General features: G+C 56.5%; 2 protein-coding genes across 51 annotated transcripts in view; one reads left to right on the forward strand and one right to left on the reverse strand.

Annotated features, from left to right (window-relative positions):
• BNIP3 (BCL2 interacting protein 3) overlaps positions 1-15,179 on the reverse strand; it is a 547,174-nt gene that overhangs the window by 120,395 nt on the left and 411,600 nt on the right. The window lies entirely within an intron of this gene.
• Positions 1-15,179, forward strand: part of JAKMIP3 (Janus kinase and microtubule interacting protein 3) — a 105,781-nt gene that overhangs the window by 85,563 nt on the left and 5,039 nt on the right. For 31 of the 49 annotated variants that reach the window (XM_049697487.1, XM_049697486.1, XM_049697492.1 and 28 more), the window contains 4 exons: positions 2,094-2,297; positions 3,784-3,849; positions 5,586-5,627; positions 6,267-7,259. In XM_049697487.1, the coding sequence (XP_049553444.1) occupies positions 2,094-2,297; positions 3,784-3,849; positions 5,586-5,627; positions 6,267-6,425 (471 nt within the window). In that variant the 3' untranslated portion in view covers positions 6,426-7,259. Of the gene's footprint in view, positions 1-2,093; positions 2,298-3,783; positions 3,850-5,554; positions 7,260-15,179 lie in introns of those variants that run through there. The other 18 variants (XM_049697509.1, XM_049697510.1, XM_049697506.1 and 15 more) reach the window with 3 other exon arrangements.

The raw sequence follows: 15,179 nt of genomic DNA on the forward strand, positions 1-15,179 counted from the left end.
TAGGGCAGCTGGGAGCAGAGGCCTGGCCATTCACAGATGAGGACGCACGCTGGGGCGAGGCTGTGCACACAGAGCCGGCATCCGGTGGCCCGTCGCTCAAGGTCATGCATGCAGGGAAGGTCAGAACATCTCCATCTCCTGCCAGGCTTGGGGTGAAGCCATCGTGATGCTAATTCTAAGCCCCACACTCAGCTGCCTTTATTTTTTTAATTTTTTTGTGTGTGTGTTACGCGGGCCTCTCACTGTTGTGGCCTCTCCCGTTGCGGAGCACAGGCTCCAAACGCGCAGGCTCAGTGGCCACGGCTCACGGGCCCAGCCACTCCGTGGCATGTGGGATCTTCCCAGACCGGGGCACGAACCCGCGTCCCCTGCATCAGCAGGTGGACTCTCAACCACTGCGCCACCAGGGAAGCCCTCAGCTGCCTTTATTTTAAAGCTGGAGCGTATCTTAAACACGCTAAGCTCTTTTGCTCTAGGAAGTGGCAGCCGATGTACTGTGTGAGCTGGCAGTGACAGCTGGGGACAGTTTATTTTGTAGCCGTCAGGAACAATAACACATAAGCGAGGAACAAAGGTGTCCCCCCCCCCATTTCCTAAAATGTCTGCTCAGCCAGAAGGACTTTCCAGAGTCATTTTGCCTGAAGAAGGAGAAACATTCATTTCTGAAGAAGTTACATCTTTGATGGGAAGATGGGAAGAATAGAGCTTTTTCAAAGATTGTATCTGTGAAATTTCCTGAGGAACAAGCTTTAAAAGTGCTCCAGATCGAAGTGCTAAGTCACTAGGAATTTATAACAAGGTCTGTGTTTTGGCGGCTGGGTGGCAGCAAAGGGGTGACACAGCATGCGTGTCTGGGACCAGCGGAACGGCCGGCTCTCCACGTCAGAGCCCTGGCGGGGCAACGCGAGGGCCCTGGGCTGGAGCCCCCCTGGAGTCTGAACCCCGCTCCCCACCAGCAGGGCCCTGTGCAGGTCGTCCAGCCCGGCAGTCATCAGCCTGCCTCAGTGCCCTGACCCGTGAGCCAGGCCTAACGAGCACCTGCTTCCTGGAAGGGGCGGGACTGAAGGGCTTCATGGAGGTGAAGCCCTTAGCTGGTACAGGCAGCCACGGGCGTGGGCACCCTTAGGGCTATCATTTGGGACAGAGGAGAGGAGGGGCTGGGAGGCGGGCAGAGGCCGGACACGTGGGGCCTCATGTGCAGGCAGCAGGGAGGGAGGCAGACAGACAGACAGACAGACAGACAGGGAGAGAGAAGGGGAGGAGAGGTGGGGCAGGTGTATGTCTCACAGTCTGGAGGCCAGAAGCCTGACACCAAGGTGCTGGTGGGGCCACATCCGTCTGAAGCTCAGGGGAGGCCCTCCTGCCTCTTCCAGCTCCTGGGGGCCCAGGTGTTCCCGGGCTTGTGGCTGAGTCACCCCAATCTCTGCCCTGTGGTCACATGGCTTCCCCGCATCTTCCGTGACTGTCTCCAAGTTGCCCTCTTCTTCCAAGGCCACGAGTCAGTGGACTGAGGCCCCCAATCCAGTCTGACCTCACCTGCACTAGGTGGCATCTGCCTGTTTCCACATGATCCACATTCACAGGTGCTGGGGGTCAGGGCTTGATGTTTCTTTGCGGACACGAGTCACCCCACAGGCAGCACTGGGGACCGCAGAGCTGATGGCCTGGCCCCTCGGCACTACTGCAGACAAGCCCTGTGAGCACCACCCTCCTTCCTTCTTAGCGACTCGGAAGCCCAGGGTTTGGTGAAGGTTGTGAGCAAAGGAAGAAGCCTTTGTTGTTCTTTCCTCAAGGGACACCCGCCCGGCCCACTGCCCCTCTGGCCCTCATCCGACTCTGGCCTCAAACTCTGCTGACCTCGATGTCCCTAATGTTTCACTGCACGTTAAACATCGCGTGGAAGGGAATGCTCTTGAAATAATCACTCCCGGACTGCTTCCAGCCTCCAGAACATCATTTAACTGGTCCAGGCGGAAGCAGTCCCCTCTGTGGGCTGGCCTGGCGGCGGCATGACCCCAGGGCAGGGTGCCCCAGTCCCCCAGGCCGTCCCCGGGGGAGGAGGCAAGGACTGACGTGTCCCCTCCCGCCCCCAGCACATCCTGGAGCTGGAAGCCATGCTGTACGACGTCCTGCAGCAGGAAGCTGGGGCCAAAGTGGCAGAAATGCTGCCGGAGGAGGAGCACGAGAAGCTCAGGGTGGCGGTGGAGCAGTGGAAGCGCCAGGTCATGAGCGAGCTGCGCGAGCGGGACGCCCAGATCCTGCGGGAGCGCATGGAGCTGCTGCAGCTGGCGCAGCAGGTGCGCAGCAGGGGCGCCGCGGGCGCAGGACCTCCGGGCGGAGCGGGGCTTCCCATGCCTGGCCCTCTGATGGCCACACCTCCTCCGATGACAGTACCCTCCCGTGGCTGCGCCCCCCAAAGGTCATGCCCCCAGTGGCCATGCCCCAAAGGTCATGCCCCCAGTGGCCACGCCCCAAAGGTCATGCCCCTGTGGCCACGCCCCAAAGGTCATGCCCCTGTGGCCACGCCCAAAGGTCATGCCCTCCCCGTGGCCACACCCCCATATCCCTGCTCTCCAATGATCGTGCCCCCAAGGCCAGGGCCTTCCACTGGCCGTGCCCCCCGATGGCCATGCTCTCCAGCGGCCGTGCCCATGGGGGACCCTCCTGCCGGACTGCCTGTCCCTCCAGACCAGCCTCCTGGGCCATCCCACCCAGGCCTCTGGGTGGCACAGCCCCCCTCCTGGGTCCCCCCCACTCTGGGTCTCTTCCGTGGTTCCTCCCTCAGTGGCAAGATCCCAGTGAAGGTGTCATCTGGGGAGCAGCGGCTCATGGGCTAGGGACTTGGGGACCTTCTCTTGGCCTACAGGCACTTGGGGCCCTCAGGCCAATCTGGCCAGTTCATTTCTAACTGGGGGTGAGGGATCCTGGCAGACTAGACAGGCTTGGTGTGTAAGACATGCCTCAGCTCCACTGTGTGTGCTGGCGTGGCCTTTGTGGCTGTGTTCCGTGTTCAGATACACTAGTGACTCCAGTGATCCACTCCAGTTTACTGTGAACGTCAGAGGGCTAATGTCTGACCAGAGCCTTGGTCAGCTCCCAGGACTCTCACTGCCAGATCTGGGGTGGTCAGTGTGAGGACTGCCGCCTGCAGCCCCTCACTCCCATCAGACGGGCTCTGATCAGAGCTCAGCTGCGTCCAGGCTCCAGGCCAGGCATCCAGGTCCGGCGTGGGCACACACATGTCCATCTGCCCGGCATTGTGCACCAAAGTGAAGACTAGAGTTTCCAAACCTGAGGTCGGCCTTGCCAGGAGAGTCCTCCCCGTGACTGACTTTGTGACCCTTCTGGCTGCTCCTCTCACTGCCGCAACGGCGTTTTGGAAGGACTGTGAATTGGGCCCTTACCATTTCCGTGGGCTTGTAGCATCATGGTTTATGACCTGGAGATGTAGGAGGTGGGAGGGTGTCATTCCCGTCACAGGGAGCGTGGCCGAGGGGAAAGCTGTCCTCCTGTCTCTTGCTGTTGCAAAGAGCAGACCGAGGGAGGCTGTGTCCGTAACGGAACCTGAGGCAGGCACACTGGCTCTCCTCCCGAAGCCGGGGCTCCTAAAAGTCGGCGGGATGGGGGGGGGCAGCCCGAGGGCCCCTCGCCGTGGCCAGCATGGCAGCTGCCCTGTGGCAACTGGCCCACCAAGAACATGCGTGAAAATCCTGGAAGGCTTTTGCCCACTTGGTGTCCCAAATATTCTGATTATTGAGGATTTTCCTGCTTTTAACATTGCAGAGAATTAAAGAACTAGAAGAAAGAATAGAAGCTCAGAAGAGACAAATAAAGGAACTGGAGGAAAAGGTAAGGCAAATACGAATCTGGGGGCTTGCTCTGTTGTCGGAGCTCACACACCAAGACAGAACAGGTATCTCAGGATGCCGTGTCGCGCCAGGTCTGAGGTTGGGGCATTTTTGGACAGAAAGAGGCTTCAGGGACGTGTCTGCTCAGGACAAGGAGCCGGAGCCCAGGGTCTGGGAATAACCCCGTCCGTGACAACCCAGCCGTGCCACCCCGAGGGCCGTGCCCCTCACGGCCTCAGTTTCCCCGGCCGTCGGGGTGCCTGCAGACGGGCGACCAGCGGTCCCTTTAGTGTGATTCCTTGACTGTGGCTCCCAAGTTTGGAAACGGCAGGTGCTGGGGTGCAGTGGGTTGGGGGCCGTGTGGCTTGGGGTCGGGGAGGACTGTCCGGCTCTTCTCCCGACGGCTGGCTCTGCAGCTTCCAAATCAGGGTACACAGAGCACCCTCAGAGAGAAGCCTGCAGCGTGTGCTTAACTCTAGGACAGCTGAGCTCTTTTGGTCTGTGGTTCAGGACGTTTCGATGGCTTCTAGCAGGCAGACTGCTTGTTCGCATCTTGTGACCGGTCTTGCCTGGGGGGTGGATCTCACCAAAGGCCGGCTCCCCTCTGAGCCTCTCAGGCTTGTCCCTGCCAGAGAGGACGGGAGGCTGGGGTCTGGACAGGACCCGCCACTGCAATAGGCCACACGTCCTCAGCCCTGCCTGGGCAGAGCCAGCAGAGGCTCTGTGCTCGCGGGGCACAGGGACCCCTCCCCACGGCAGCCCCTGCAGCTGGACCTCCCCCTGCCCCGCCCACCCCTCCTCCGGATGAACCCGGGCCCTTCCCTGGGCACTTTACTGCCATCTGCCGAGCGGTCTTGGTGGTAACTTGCAAATCCAGAGCTGGTGACAGGCCCCTAGAACCGTGCGGGGCACGACCTGCAAAGCAGAGAGGCAGCCGGGGAGCAATTATGTGCCTGCCCATGGGCGCCAGACCGTGGGCGACACACACCTGGCTCGCCTGGGGAGGCCGGCGGGACGCGCAACCTCGAAGCGATGCAGTCTCTCCCCCAAAATGAACCTCTCTTTCCTTTTGCATCTTAAAGTGAGAGCATCTGTTTTTATTAAATACTAGAATTTAACAAATTGGGTGTTTATTCTTTTAATCTAGCTGAAGCAGCTCTGCTTTTCCAAGCAGCTGTACCACCATCAGATTTTCTCTTGTGTCTAAATTGGCTGGACACCTCCCCCGACCCAAAACGAGGCCCCAAGTGTGAAATCTCTTCAGCAAGTCGGCTGTACTTCATCATTTATAATGGGAGCGTGGTGTGTGCCTGTTGGCACTTGCATTGTCTTTCCGTAAGACTCCCGTCACCATTAGAGCCACTTAGCGCCCTCGCCGTCAGCCCTGGTGACAGGTCCAGATGGCCGGTCCCCGCCGCTCCCCCAGAGGCTGAGTGACCAGCAGAGCCTCCCTCCTGACTGTCACCCGCAGCCTGGCCCGTGGACGGTGCAAGGTCCCTGGGGAGGGGACAGCACCGTCACTTCAGGCCCCTGGCAGCGCAACCCTTAAACCACTGGACACCAGTGTGCCAGGATCTGCTCCTGAGCCCCAGCTGGCATCTCCACGTCGCTGTGTCTGTGATCACGTTATTTCTTGCCAAAAGCCCTACAAACTCTTTTTTCTCTTTCTTTCCTTCCATGTCTCCACCCTCCCCTTTCCTTTTTAGTTCCTATTTTTGTTCTTGTTTTTCTCCTTAGCTTTCATTCTGTGGTCATAGCTCTCCTGGGCACCCTGGCGTGGTGAGTATTTCGTCTGCATCATAAGGACCAGCACGGCCCCCGCTGTTCCGTAAGCAGGAGGTGCTTCCGGAAGGGGACAGCCAGGGGTCCCCCAGGTCCTAGAGGGGAGGGGCCTGCCATCGTCAGAGGGGAAGGGGCGCTTGCCTTCCTCGAGAAGGAAGGAACGCAAAGGACCCCCTCCCACGGAACCTCCCCGGGGAGAGATGCGCACACAAAACCACTCCCTGTTCTCTGCTCCGGGCAACTCGGCAGGGAGCAGTGCCGGTGGTTTTGTGTCTTTTCGTCTTTTCCGTTTATCAAGTACAAGCTTGGGTGACACTGGAGATTCAGCCAGAGATGCCCACTTTCCCCGACAGGCTGGGCTCATGCACGACGTCACAGTCGTGCTGAGCTGTGGCATCGTGCTCGCGGCTTTCAGGCCGAGGCCGCATGTGAAAGCTTGACCACCGCTTCCTTCCCAAACAAGATGAGAGGACAAGTAGGGCGTGGCCTCACCATCCCGGCTCCGTCTGTGGCCCCCGCCCTCAGAGGACCTCCCCTCGGGAGCAGGGCCACCCCTCCTCATAGCCCCATCCCTCCAGCCCTTCCCTCTCGCCCTGCAGCCTCCCTGACCTGTGTCCTGCGTCTCTTTTCTTCCAGCCCTCTGAGGAGCCAGACCCCTTTCCTGCAGTTGGACCAGAGAGCAGCAGGTGCCCCGGTGGCAGAGGGAGATGCCGCATCTCATTCCTGAAGACTCAAGGGGACCTGGGCTCTGCACACCCCCTCCCGTCGAGGAAGAGGGAGAAAGGGGGTCTTTGAGCACCTCTGCGGGGGACTGTCCATTTTGATGAGGCAGAATCAGAACTAGTTCTCTGACTGGGGCTCCTCTGAAGAGACCTTGTCTTGGCTGTGGACCCTGGGGTCCTTCCTCGGGACGTGGCCTCCCCATCCTAGTTACAGGGACGCGCGAGTCCCCTGCTGCACAGGTGTGAAGAGCTGCTTCTGTGCAGGAGCCCCAAACTCCCACCTCCCTTTGTTCCCTTGATGCCCAAAAGGTGTCTCAAAGGAAGATTCCCAGAAACAACGCAGACACCCCGCAAAATGACGCAATGAAGCTGCCACCACGGTGGTGACCTTCGTTCAGGGAAATGGGGACGGTTCATGGAGCATCTCAAGGACCGTTGCCCCGTGTCTTCCAGGACGGACGGGCTGTGAAGACGCCGTGACTCACTGGCTGGGGTCCTGAGCACTTACTGAGCGACACATCCTGCCACCCTGCCTTGTTGATGACGCGGGTCCCCGGCCCAGTTCCACTCGCGGGAACAGAACTGTGGCTGCCATGGTGCCGCCAGCTTCCCGCCCTGAGCTGCGCCGAGGGACTGACCAAAGGGATGACTGGGGAGCCTGGTAGTGGGAGCTGGGACCAGAGCAATGGACCGACTGGGAAGGGGCGTGAGCTTGTCGGAGACGCAGGGGCCAGAGGACACCTCGGGCTGTGCAGCACCGTGGAGCCCCTCAGGCTGCAGGCGAGGCCAGAGCTGCCCCGTGCAGAGCTCCAGCCTGCACGCTCACCGGGCAGTGCCCAGCGAGGATGACAGTGCCCCGGGGTTCTGCGGACGTGAGAAGGGGGCCCGATGCCCAGGTGGCCAGCAGGTGAGGCTCAGCCGTCATCCCTGGGGCGTGGCGTCTTCCTTCCCGCCCTTTGTGGGCCCTGTGGGCGCCAGCACACCTCCTTCTGGTCTGTGGGATCCCACCTCCTCTGTGGCGAGGTTGGCCCCGTTTGAGACGTAGGTTCAGTTTGCTGGGACGTGGGCCCTGCAGCAGGAGCCCTGGTGTCTGTACAGGTGGGCGGGGGCAGGGTGAGGGCGGCTCACCTCCTACCATGGCCTCTGGATCGGAGTCTGCTCCCTGGGGGCATCTGGCGTGGGCTTCTCCCTGGTCTGAGGTGCTGAACCCATTACAGGTCTTCTCCGCCCAGACCCAGGACACCCCCCGCCAAGGCTAGCCGAGGCCTCCGGAGGTGCCCAGTGGTGGGTCCCAGGGCACATCCCTGAGCCACGAGGGCAGCCTCTCTCAGCTCCTGGCAGAGAAGAACTCCTCAAGGGCACCCGCCCACTTCTGCGGACTCGGGCCCTGGCCCTGCACCCCCAGCTCTGCTGGCCTGCCCCGCCCACCCCGTCTTGCTGCTCCCACAAACTCCAAAACGAGAGAGCGTCCCCCCTTGTCTTGTGGGGCCATCCCTCCCACTGACCCTGACCCCCAGCTCAGTGGGCCTCCCTGTGTCCCCAGGTTGTCACCTCCTCTCCCTGCCCCAGGGCTCGGAGGCATCCCTGGGGCGGCCGGGTGGGTCATCCCCACGGCAGGGACGGAGGATGTGGACGGGGCTTCATGCTCCGCTAGGGAGCCTTCCTCTCCAGGCAGAATCCCTCGGCAAGTGTGTTTCTGTGGGACGCGGTGAGGCTCAGGTGGGGGTGCAGTTCTGTATCCGAGTCTGCAGGGTGTGATGTGGGGTGCCGTGTCCCCCCATCACAGAGCCACCTGAACCTCTAAGAGTGGGGCTGCAGGGCCCCAGGAGATGCACCACTGGGCAGAGAAGGGAGTGAGGCAGAGCAGGGCCGGAGCCAGAGGCCAGAGTGAGGCCACCGCCCGCTCGCTCAAAGGGGCCTCGGGACACTTGGCTCTTCCACGCGGCGCGTCTGGGCACGCGTTCCTCTAAAGGGGCTCGTCTCTGGAAACCGCGTGCCGTTAGCCTGGTGCAGGGCCCAGGCACGGCAGTATCTGCTCCCGCGCCCCCAGGGGTGCAGGGCGTAGCCTCACTCTGGAGGCTGGTTCTGGAGTGGAGCCCGGTCCCCGCCTGGTCCCCGGCCCAGTTCCACACGTGGGCCCCCAGAGTTCGGGGTCCCTGGAGTTCGGGGTCTCCTCTTAGATCTTGCGCTGAGGTCCTTGGGCTGCGCCGTATCGTGTGGAGGAAAGTACCAAACGCCAGTACTGCGTGTCCGATTGCTTGGTAAGGACGATCCACCGTCACGGCCTGACCTCAGAGGTCACTTGTGGCCGGTGAAGGACAATGAACGACGCGCATGGGCGCGGCAATGCCTGAATCAAAACGCACTGCCCACAGTCCCCGAAGGCCCGCAGGGACGCGGGGTCACCTCTGCCCCATCGGCGTCATCCCCGCAGCCTTCCCCCTGCTGAGCCAGCCTGGCTCTGGGGTCTGCCTTGCCGTGTGCCCAGCACCGGGGACCGTGCCCCAGAGCTGTGAGCAGGTCTCACCTGTGGAGGAGCCAGAGCCAGATAAGGATGGCTGAGAGCGTGAGAACAGGTCCAGAGGCGGGGGCGCCGGGCAGGCACGGCCTCCCTGGGGGCCCGGAGACCTCCAGGACCTGGACGCTGATGGGGGCCCCCTTGGATAGAGCCATTTTGTGGGTCTGGAGACCCAGAGGTGGCTCAGACCAACTCCCGGGTGCTCGTGTTGGGGTAGCGTGGGTGGGGGGCAGTGGGTGTCACAGTTCGGGGACAGAACTGTTGCACGTCTCGGCTCGGGACACTGCACAGCAGCCCTGGAGCCAGGGTCAGGCATATGTTTGGTGCAGTACGTGCCACACGAGAAGTTAACAGCTGCCTAGGCAAGCACCTCCTTTCTCCCATCAGCTTTTTTTTCCTAAGATTATTTTAGACGTGGACCATGTTTAAAGTCTTTATTGAATTTGTCACAATATTGCTTCTGTTTTATGTTTTGGTGTTTTGGCCGAGAGGCATGTGGGATCTTAGCTCCCCGAACAGGGGTCGAACCCGCACCCCCTGCACTGGAAGGCAAAGTCTTAACCACTGGACCACCAGGAAGACCCCATCAGCTTTTTAAGAACCTTTTATTATAAAATAGTTACAGATTTAAAGGAAAGTTGCAAAAATATTAGAGTATAAAGTTCCTGTACACCCTTCACCCAGCTTCCCCAGGTGTTCACATCTCATGGAATCACAGCGCACTTTCCAAGTTTAGCTGGCCACCCACTCAGTTCAGACAAGCGCTTCTGCTCCAGGACCCCATACTCTGTTGAGTCGTTCTCCTGGTCCCTCCCAGTGGGCGACAGCTTTCTTAGCTTCCGCGTCATCCTTGACCTTGACGCGTCATCCTTGACCTTGACACCCTACTAGGAGCTGGTGGGTTACTTCGTGGGTCGTCCTCCAGTTTGATTTGTCTGATGTGTTTGAATGATTGGACTGAGGTTATGCATTCTTGGCGAGACTGAGCCCAGGTGACCCCCTCTGAGTGTGTTCGATCAGGGCGGCACGACGTCCATACACTGTATCCCTCTGATGTGAACCTTGATCAAGGTTCTGCCAGGTTATCCACCGAAAAGGTATCATTTATAACTAGAAATAGGTGGGGAGACGCTTTGAGACTCAGCAAGGACCCTGGTCCTCTTTAACCTTGTGCCCAGTAACTTTAGCAGACGTGAGTGGGTCTCTCCTGCCACAGTGATTACTGCCTGTGCTCGTGGTTTTCTATCCCTACGTTCCTTCTATTTTATTAGAATTTTTCTCTGGAGAAGACCTGTCCCCCTTCTCTCATTTTTTCTTTATCCAATTATTCATAGCAGTATCGGCTCGTGGGCACATCCCTGAGCTTGATATATATGATAATATGATAATCCAACACCACCTTTAACTATTTTCTTGCTCAGATTGTTCCAACTGAAGCCACTGAGCTTTCCAACAGGTTGATGCCTGTGTCCTTTGAGTTCCCGTCTGTGTCTTGAGCCCTTTCTCACTCTGTCTCCTCCGGATGCTCAGGCTCATCTGTATTTTCCCTGCCCCAAGCCTGAAAGCAGCGACTCCTCCAAGGAGCTCCGGTTCCTTCTGTTGGAGGGTGGCGTTTAGGAACCGACATCTCCGGGCTGGGTGTGTTTGCTACTCCCGGGGTGATAGTATTTCTAGGCCCTGTCGGGGCAGGGCTTGGAAACAGACATCTGTGTGCTAATACATGCACACCCCCACTTCTTTGTTTATTTCTGCTTCTGTCTATCATCTACCATCTGTCATCTATCTATCTATCTATCTATGTATTTATATAGCTATATAGCTATTATATAGCTATATAGCTATTTATATAGCTATTATCTATCATCTAGCTATTATTTATCATCTATTTATGTATCATCTGTGTATATATCATCTATCATTTATCATCTATCTATCATTTATCTATCATCTATCTGTCATCCATCATCTCTCTGTCTATCCAGCTATCATCTGTGAGTCTATTATAAAACCATCAGTTCATACTGACACTTGGAATTCAAGGCCAACCATTCAAGACTCGTTCCTGCCCCCCCTTTCCTTATCTGTATCTACTTTCTTTGGAGATGTGGCTCTTCCCATATAAACTGTGTTAATTATTTGCCCCACCCTAGTATCCACACAAGGACATTTCAGAATTGCTAACCCACATCCCCCGTGAGGAGCAAGTTTACCAGCAAGGAGACATTTGAGTGCAGAGTCCCTTTTATCTTTAGCCTTATAGTCTCCAGACAAAATATTGTTTTCCAGAATGACGTAGTCTGGTTCTTTTCCTCTAGTACGTTGTCCATTTGTGACCGTTTAGGTTTGTTTGTTATATCTTGGGTTCCATTGGAGTTTCCTTCACAGAGTGATTTCTTAAAAATGTACACAGCACAGTTCCTGTTTGTACTGTATAGTCTCTGGGTCTTGACACAGGTGGGCACAGAGTCAGCACACAGGACAGCACCATCGCCCCAGCTCCCTCTGCTTCCTGCCACAGTCACCCCATCCATCCCCAGCTCCACCCTTGGCAACAATGGGCTACGTTCCCTCTTCCAGTTTTGCCATTTACAGGTCTTATAAGTGGAAAATGTGACACGTGCATCCAGCGTGGAGCTTTGGGGTCTGGCTTTGCTCACTCAGCAGCACGCATGGAGGATTCCCCTACGGTTCTGTAGTTCCTTCCTTTTTATGCTGAGTCATCTCTGTTGCACAGATGTGCCACATTTGTCCACATGTATCTGCTTGTTTCCTGTTTAGGGCAACTGTGAATCAAACTGTTACAAACATTCATGCACAAGTTTTTGTGTACATACAGGTGTTCGTTTCTCAGGTAAATACCTAGGGTTGATAAATGTGTGCTCAACTTTATAAGAAACTATGTCCAAGGTGGCTGTACGTGTTGCATTCCCACCAGCGAAGTATGTGGGAAGACTTCTCCACGTCTTTCGCAACACTTGATATGGTCAGTCTTTTTGGGGGGAGGAGGTCCATTCTAATAAGGGCACAGGGGTATGTTATTTCGTTTTAATTTGCGTTTATCTAATGACTAGTGACGTTGGGCATCGTTTTATGTGTTGATTTTCCATATCCGTGTATCTTCTTTGGTAAAGTGTCTATTGAAATCGTTTGCCCATTTTTTTAATTTGATTTTTGCTTTCTTATCATTGAGTTTTAAGACTCCTTTATACGTTCCAGACATACACCTTTGTTGGTGCAAAAGTATTTTCTCTTTTATCTTTTTGTTCTCTTAAGGGTATCTTTTGAAGATAAGTTCTTAAATTTTGATAAAATCTAACTTACCAACTTAAAAAAAAAATAGGTTGTATGGTATTGGACCTAAGAAAACTGCCTGATTCAAAGTCACAAGTATTCTCTCCCATGTTTCCCTCTGGAACTGTGCGACTTCCTGTCTTCCATTTATACTCACGATCCATTTTTAGTTCATTTTTGCATTCGGTGCAGCTTTGGTTGAAGCACCCTTTTTTTGCACGTGGCTGTCCAGCCCTTGTCTCCTCCCTCCCCCATTGTAAGGAAGTCTTCCTCTTTTTGATTAGAATGCCTCTGCTTGGCTGGATCGAGTCCCACTCTGTGGTCAGCCCTATCCTGACTGGAGCGTCCTCCTGGACTCTGAGTCACCGCATACCAGGAGGCAGGGGGACAGAGCTGCTGTTTGCTGGCGTCCTCCACGCACGGCACGCCTGGTCCCCACTGCGTCCTGGGGGTGGGGCTGGGTCTCCAAGGACCTCGCCTGCCCAGCTCGGGGCCTGGAAGCCCAAGACATGTGAGATTAACTGTCAGCAGCTGAGATTTACAGGTCTGGGCGGAGCAGGCACTGAATGCCGACGAGCCGCCTCTCCTCTGAGCCTGGTCTCAGATTGCGCGCGCTGCGCTGAGGCCAGGCGGCCAGAGATGACGCTGTTGCCGTTTGGAAATTCAGGGATGAGCTGCTCTTGCCCAGAACACGTCCACAGTTAACGAGCATCGTGCACACGTGGAAGGAAACCTGCATTCAAGAAATATCCGTAATACTTTCCATCATAACCTAATGAAATTGTCTTTTTAATTTGTGTATATTGTTTTATGTTTAAGCAGAGGAATAAAAGGTAAGGTGTTTTGGGTCCTCGTAGAAGGTTCAGCCAGGTGTGAACAGCAGCTCGCGGGGCCGGTCGTGCTGGCAGGTGGGGGGTGTGGGGGACGAGCGCTGCCTCTCCATCTTGGGAGGAGGGACGGGTGGTGGAGCCCCCAGACCCAGGCACTGAGGGGCCCTGTCAGGGCGGCTTCGTCAGCCTGGGCTCCAGCCCCAAGCGGGATGAGGGGGGCTCGGGGCTGAGGTCAGACACGTGCTTGTCTGATGGCAGGTGACAAGCCAGTGCACGGAGCATGTTGGCCATGCTGCCTGAAGGGCCACTGCTGCCCCTTGCAGCCCCTCATCACAGGGCTTTCTTCCTCTTTGCTTCTTGGTGCACAGAATTGCATTCATCCTGACACTGGCTCATTCCTGCCACTGGTCTGGGAATGGCCCACGTGCTCATCTTGTTTCTTGGCTACGCTGACTTCTAACCCTATGACCCCGCACCATCACCCGCCCCTCCTCCAGGAAGTAGCTGTCTTCTGGGCCCCGGGGCAACCGCCCTGTGCAGAGCTTTGTGGCAGACGCGTATGTTTCTAAAAGGCACAATTGTTGCTGTGTTTTAAGTCCTTGGAAGAGGTGTCATGCTGTCCGTGCCTTTTGGACACACTGTGCACTTAGTATCACTGTGCTTAGACTCGCCCGTCCCGTGACCTGTGTGTCAGCTCACCCTGTCTGGGGCTCTGTCACGGAACTTCAGCACCTCTAACGGACGTTTGCGTTTTGCTGTTGTGGACGATGCTTCATGAACGTTCTCGTAAAGTCTGTGGTTGTGCTGGTGCAGGATTTCTTCTGGGTGTCCGCCTAGGGGTCATCAGGGGTCATCCAAACACAAGCCCTCGACCTCAGGAGATGCTGACAAACGCCTCCAGCTCGCCTTGGCTTTGTAGCATTGCTTTTTTTTTTTGCTCTTTGTTTAAGTATTTACTTATTTGGCTGCATCAGGTCTTAGTTGCGGCACACGGGATCTTTGTTGTGGCGCACGTGCTTCTTTCTAGTTGCGGCGTGCCAGTTTTCTCTTCTCTAGTTGTGGTACATGGACCACACGGGCTCTGTAGTTTGCGGCACACACGCTCTCTAGGTGTGGCGCGCAGACTTAGTTCCCGTGGTACGTGGGATCTTAGTTCCCTGACCAGGGATCGAGCCCGCATCTCCTGAATTAGAAGGTGGATTCTTTACCACTGGACCACCAGGGAAGTCCGCAAGACCATCTATTTCTTGATATTTCCCCCAAGTCAGAACTCTGGGGAAAGAAGACCTTGGCCCCAAACGAGTTTGTTGTCGCCATCTGTTTCTGTTGGGTTTGAAAATGTTTCTCTACGACTTCCCAGAATAGTAGTTCTCACGTGGAGAGGTTCTGGTTTTAGCCCACCCTCCGCTGTCCCATAAGGTGATCATACGTGGATTTGTGTGGGTTACTTCCGAGGGGCTGGGGCCTGGAGTGGGAGTGTGTTTGGGGGCAGAGAGCAAAGATCTGGGCTGCAGGGCCCTACCCCTGCCAAGTGCCTGTGGAGTTGGGCTCTTGCCCGCCTGGACCTCTGGGTTCAGTGTGCGGACCCGGGTCCACTTGTCTTGTGTGTGTTTCTGGAAACCCCAAGAGGCCCCATGGGCTTTCCCACGGTGCCCAGTGTAGTTGGTTCTGACCCCAGGAAGGCGCTGGTCATCCCTACCAACAGCTTCATGTTTCCTAACAGCTGAGGTCCTAGTGGGACTCCCCAGCACAAACACAGGCGGCGGAGCCGGTTACTTGGACTCTATTTTGACCTAAATCAGAATGTTGTTTCCTAATCCATATGTACGAATGCATTTGCATCTGTTACCGATGGGTGTTACTGATGAGAATTCTGCTTCTGCAGCTCTGAGCGAGGTTCTGACATCTCTGTGCCTATTGGGCTGGGCACCAATGTAAAAACAGCCCTGCTGCCAGCTGGGCCGTGGTCTGGCCAGATGCCCTCCTGTCCTCTTATCCCTCGTCTGTCCATGTTGGTAACTATGAAATGAACCCACTTAGTGACGTTGTTTATCAACGTCCTCCTGTCCTTTATACCTCATCTCCCACCCTCAGCGCAGCCCGATATAAAATCACGTAACCTCTCCCTCCAGAAGGAAGGTAAGGGTGCGGTCCGCGGTGCCCACCGTTATCGAGACATCACCCCTCA

This window comes from Orcinus orca, chromosome 14, assembly GCF_937001465.1.
Source record: "Orcinus orca chromosome 14, mOrcOrc1.1, whole genome shotgun sequence".
Taxonomy (NCBI): domain Eukaryota; kingdom Metazoa; phylum Chordata; class Mammalia; order Artiodactyla; family Delphinidae; genus Orcinus; species Orcinus orca.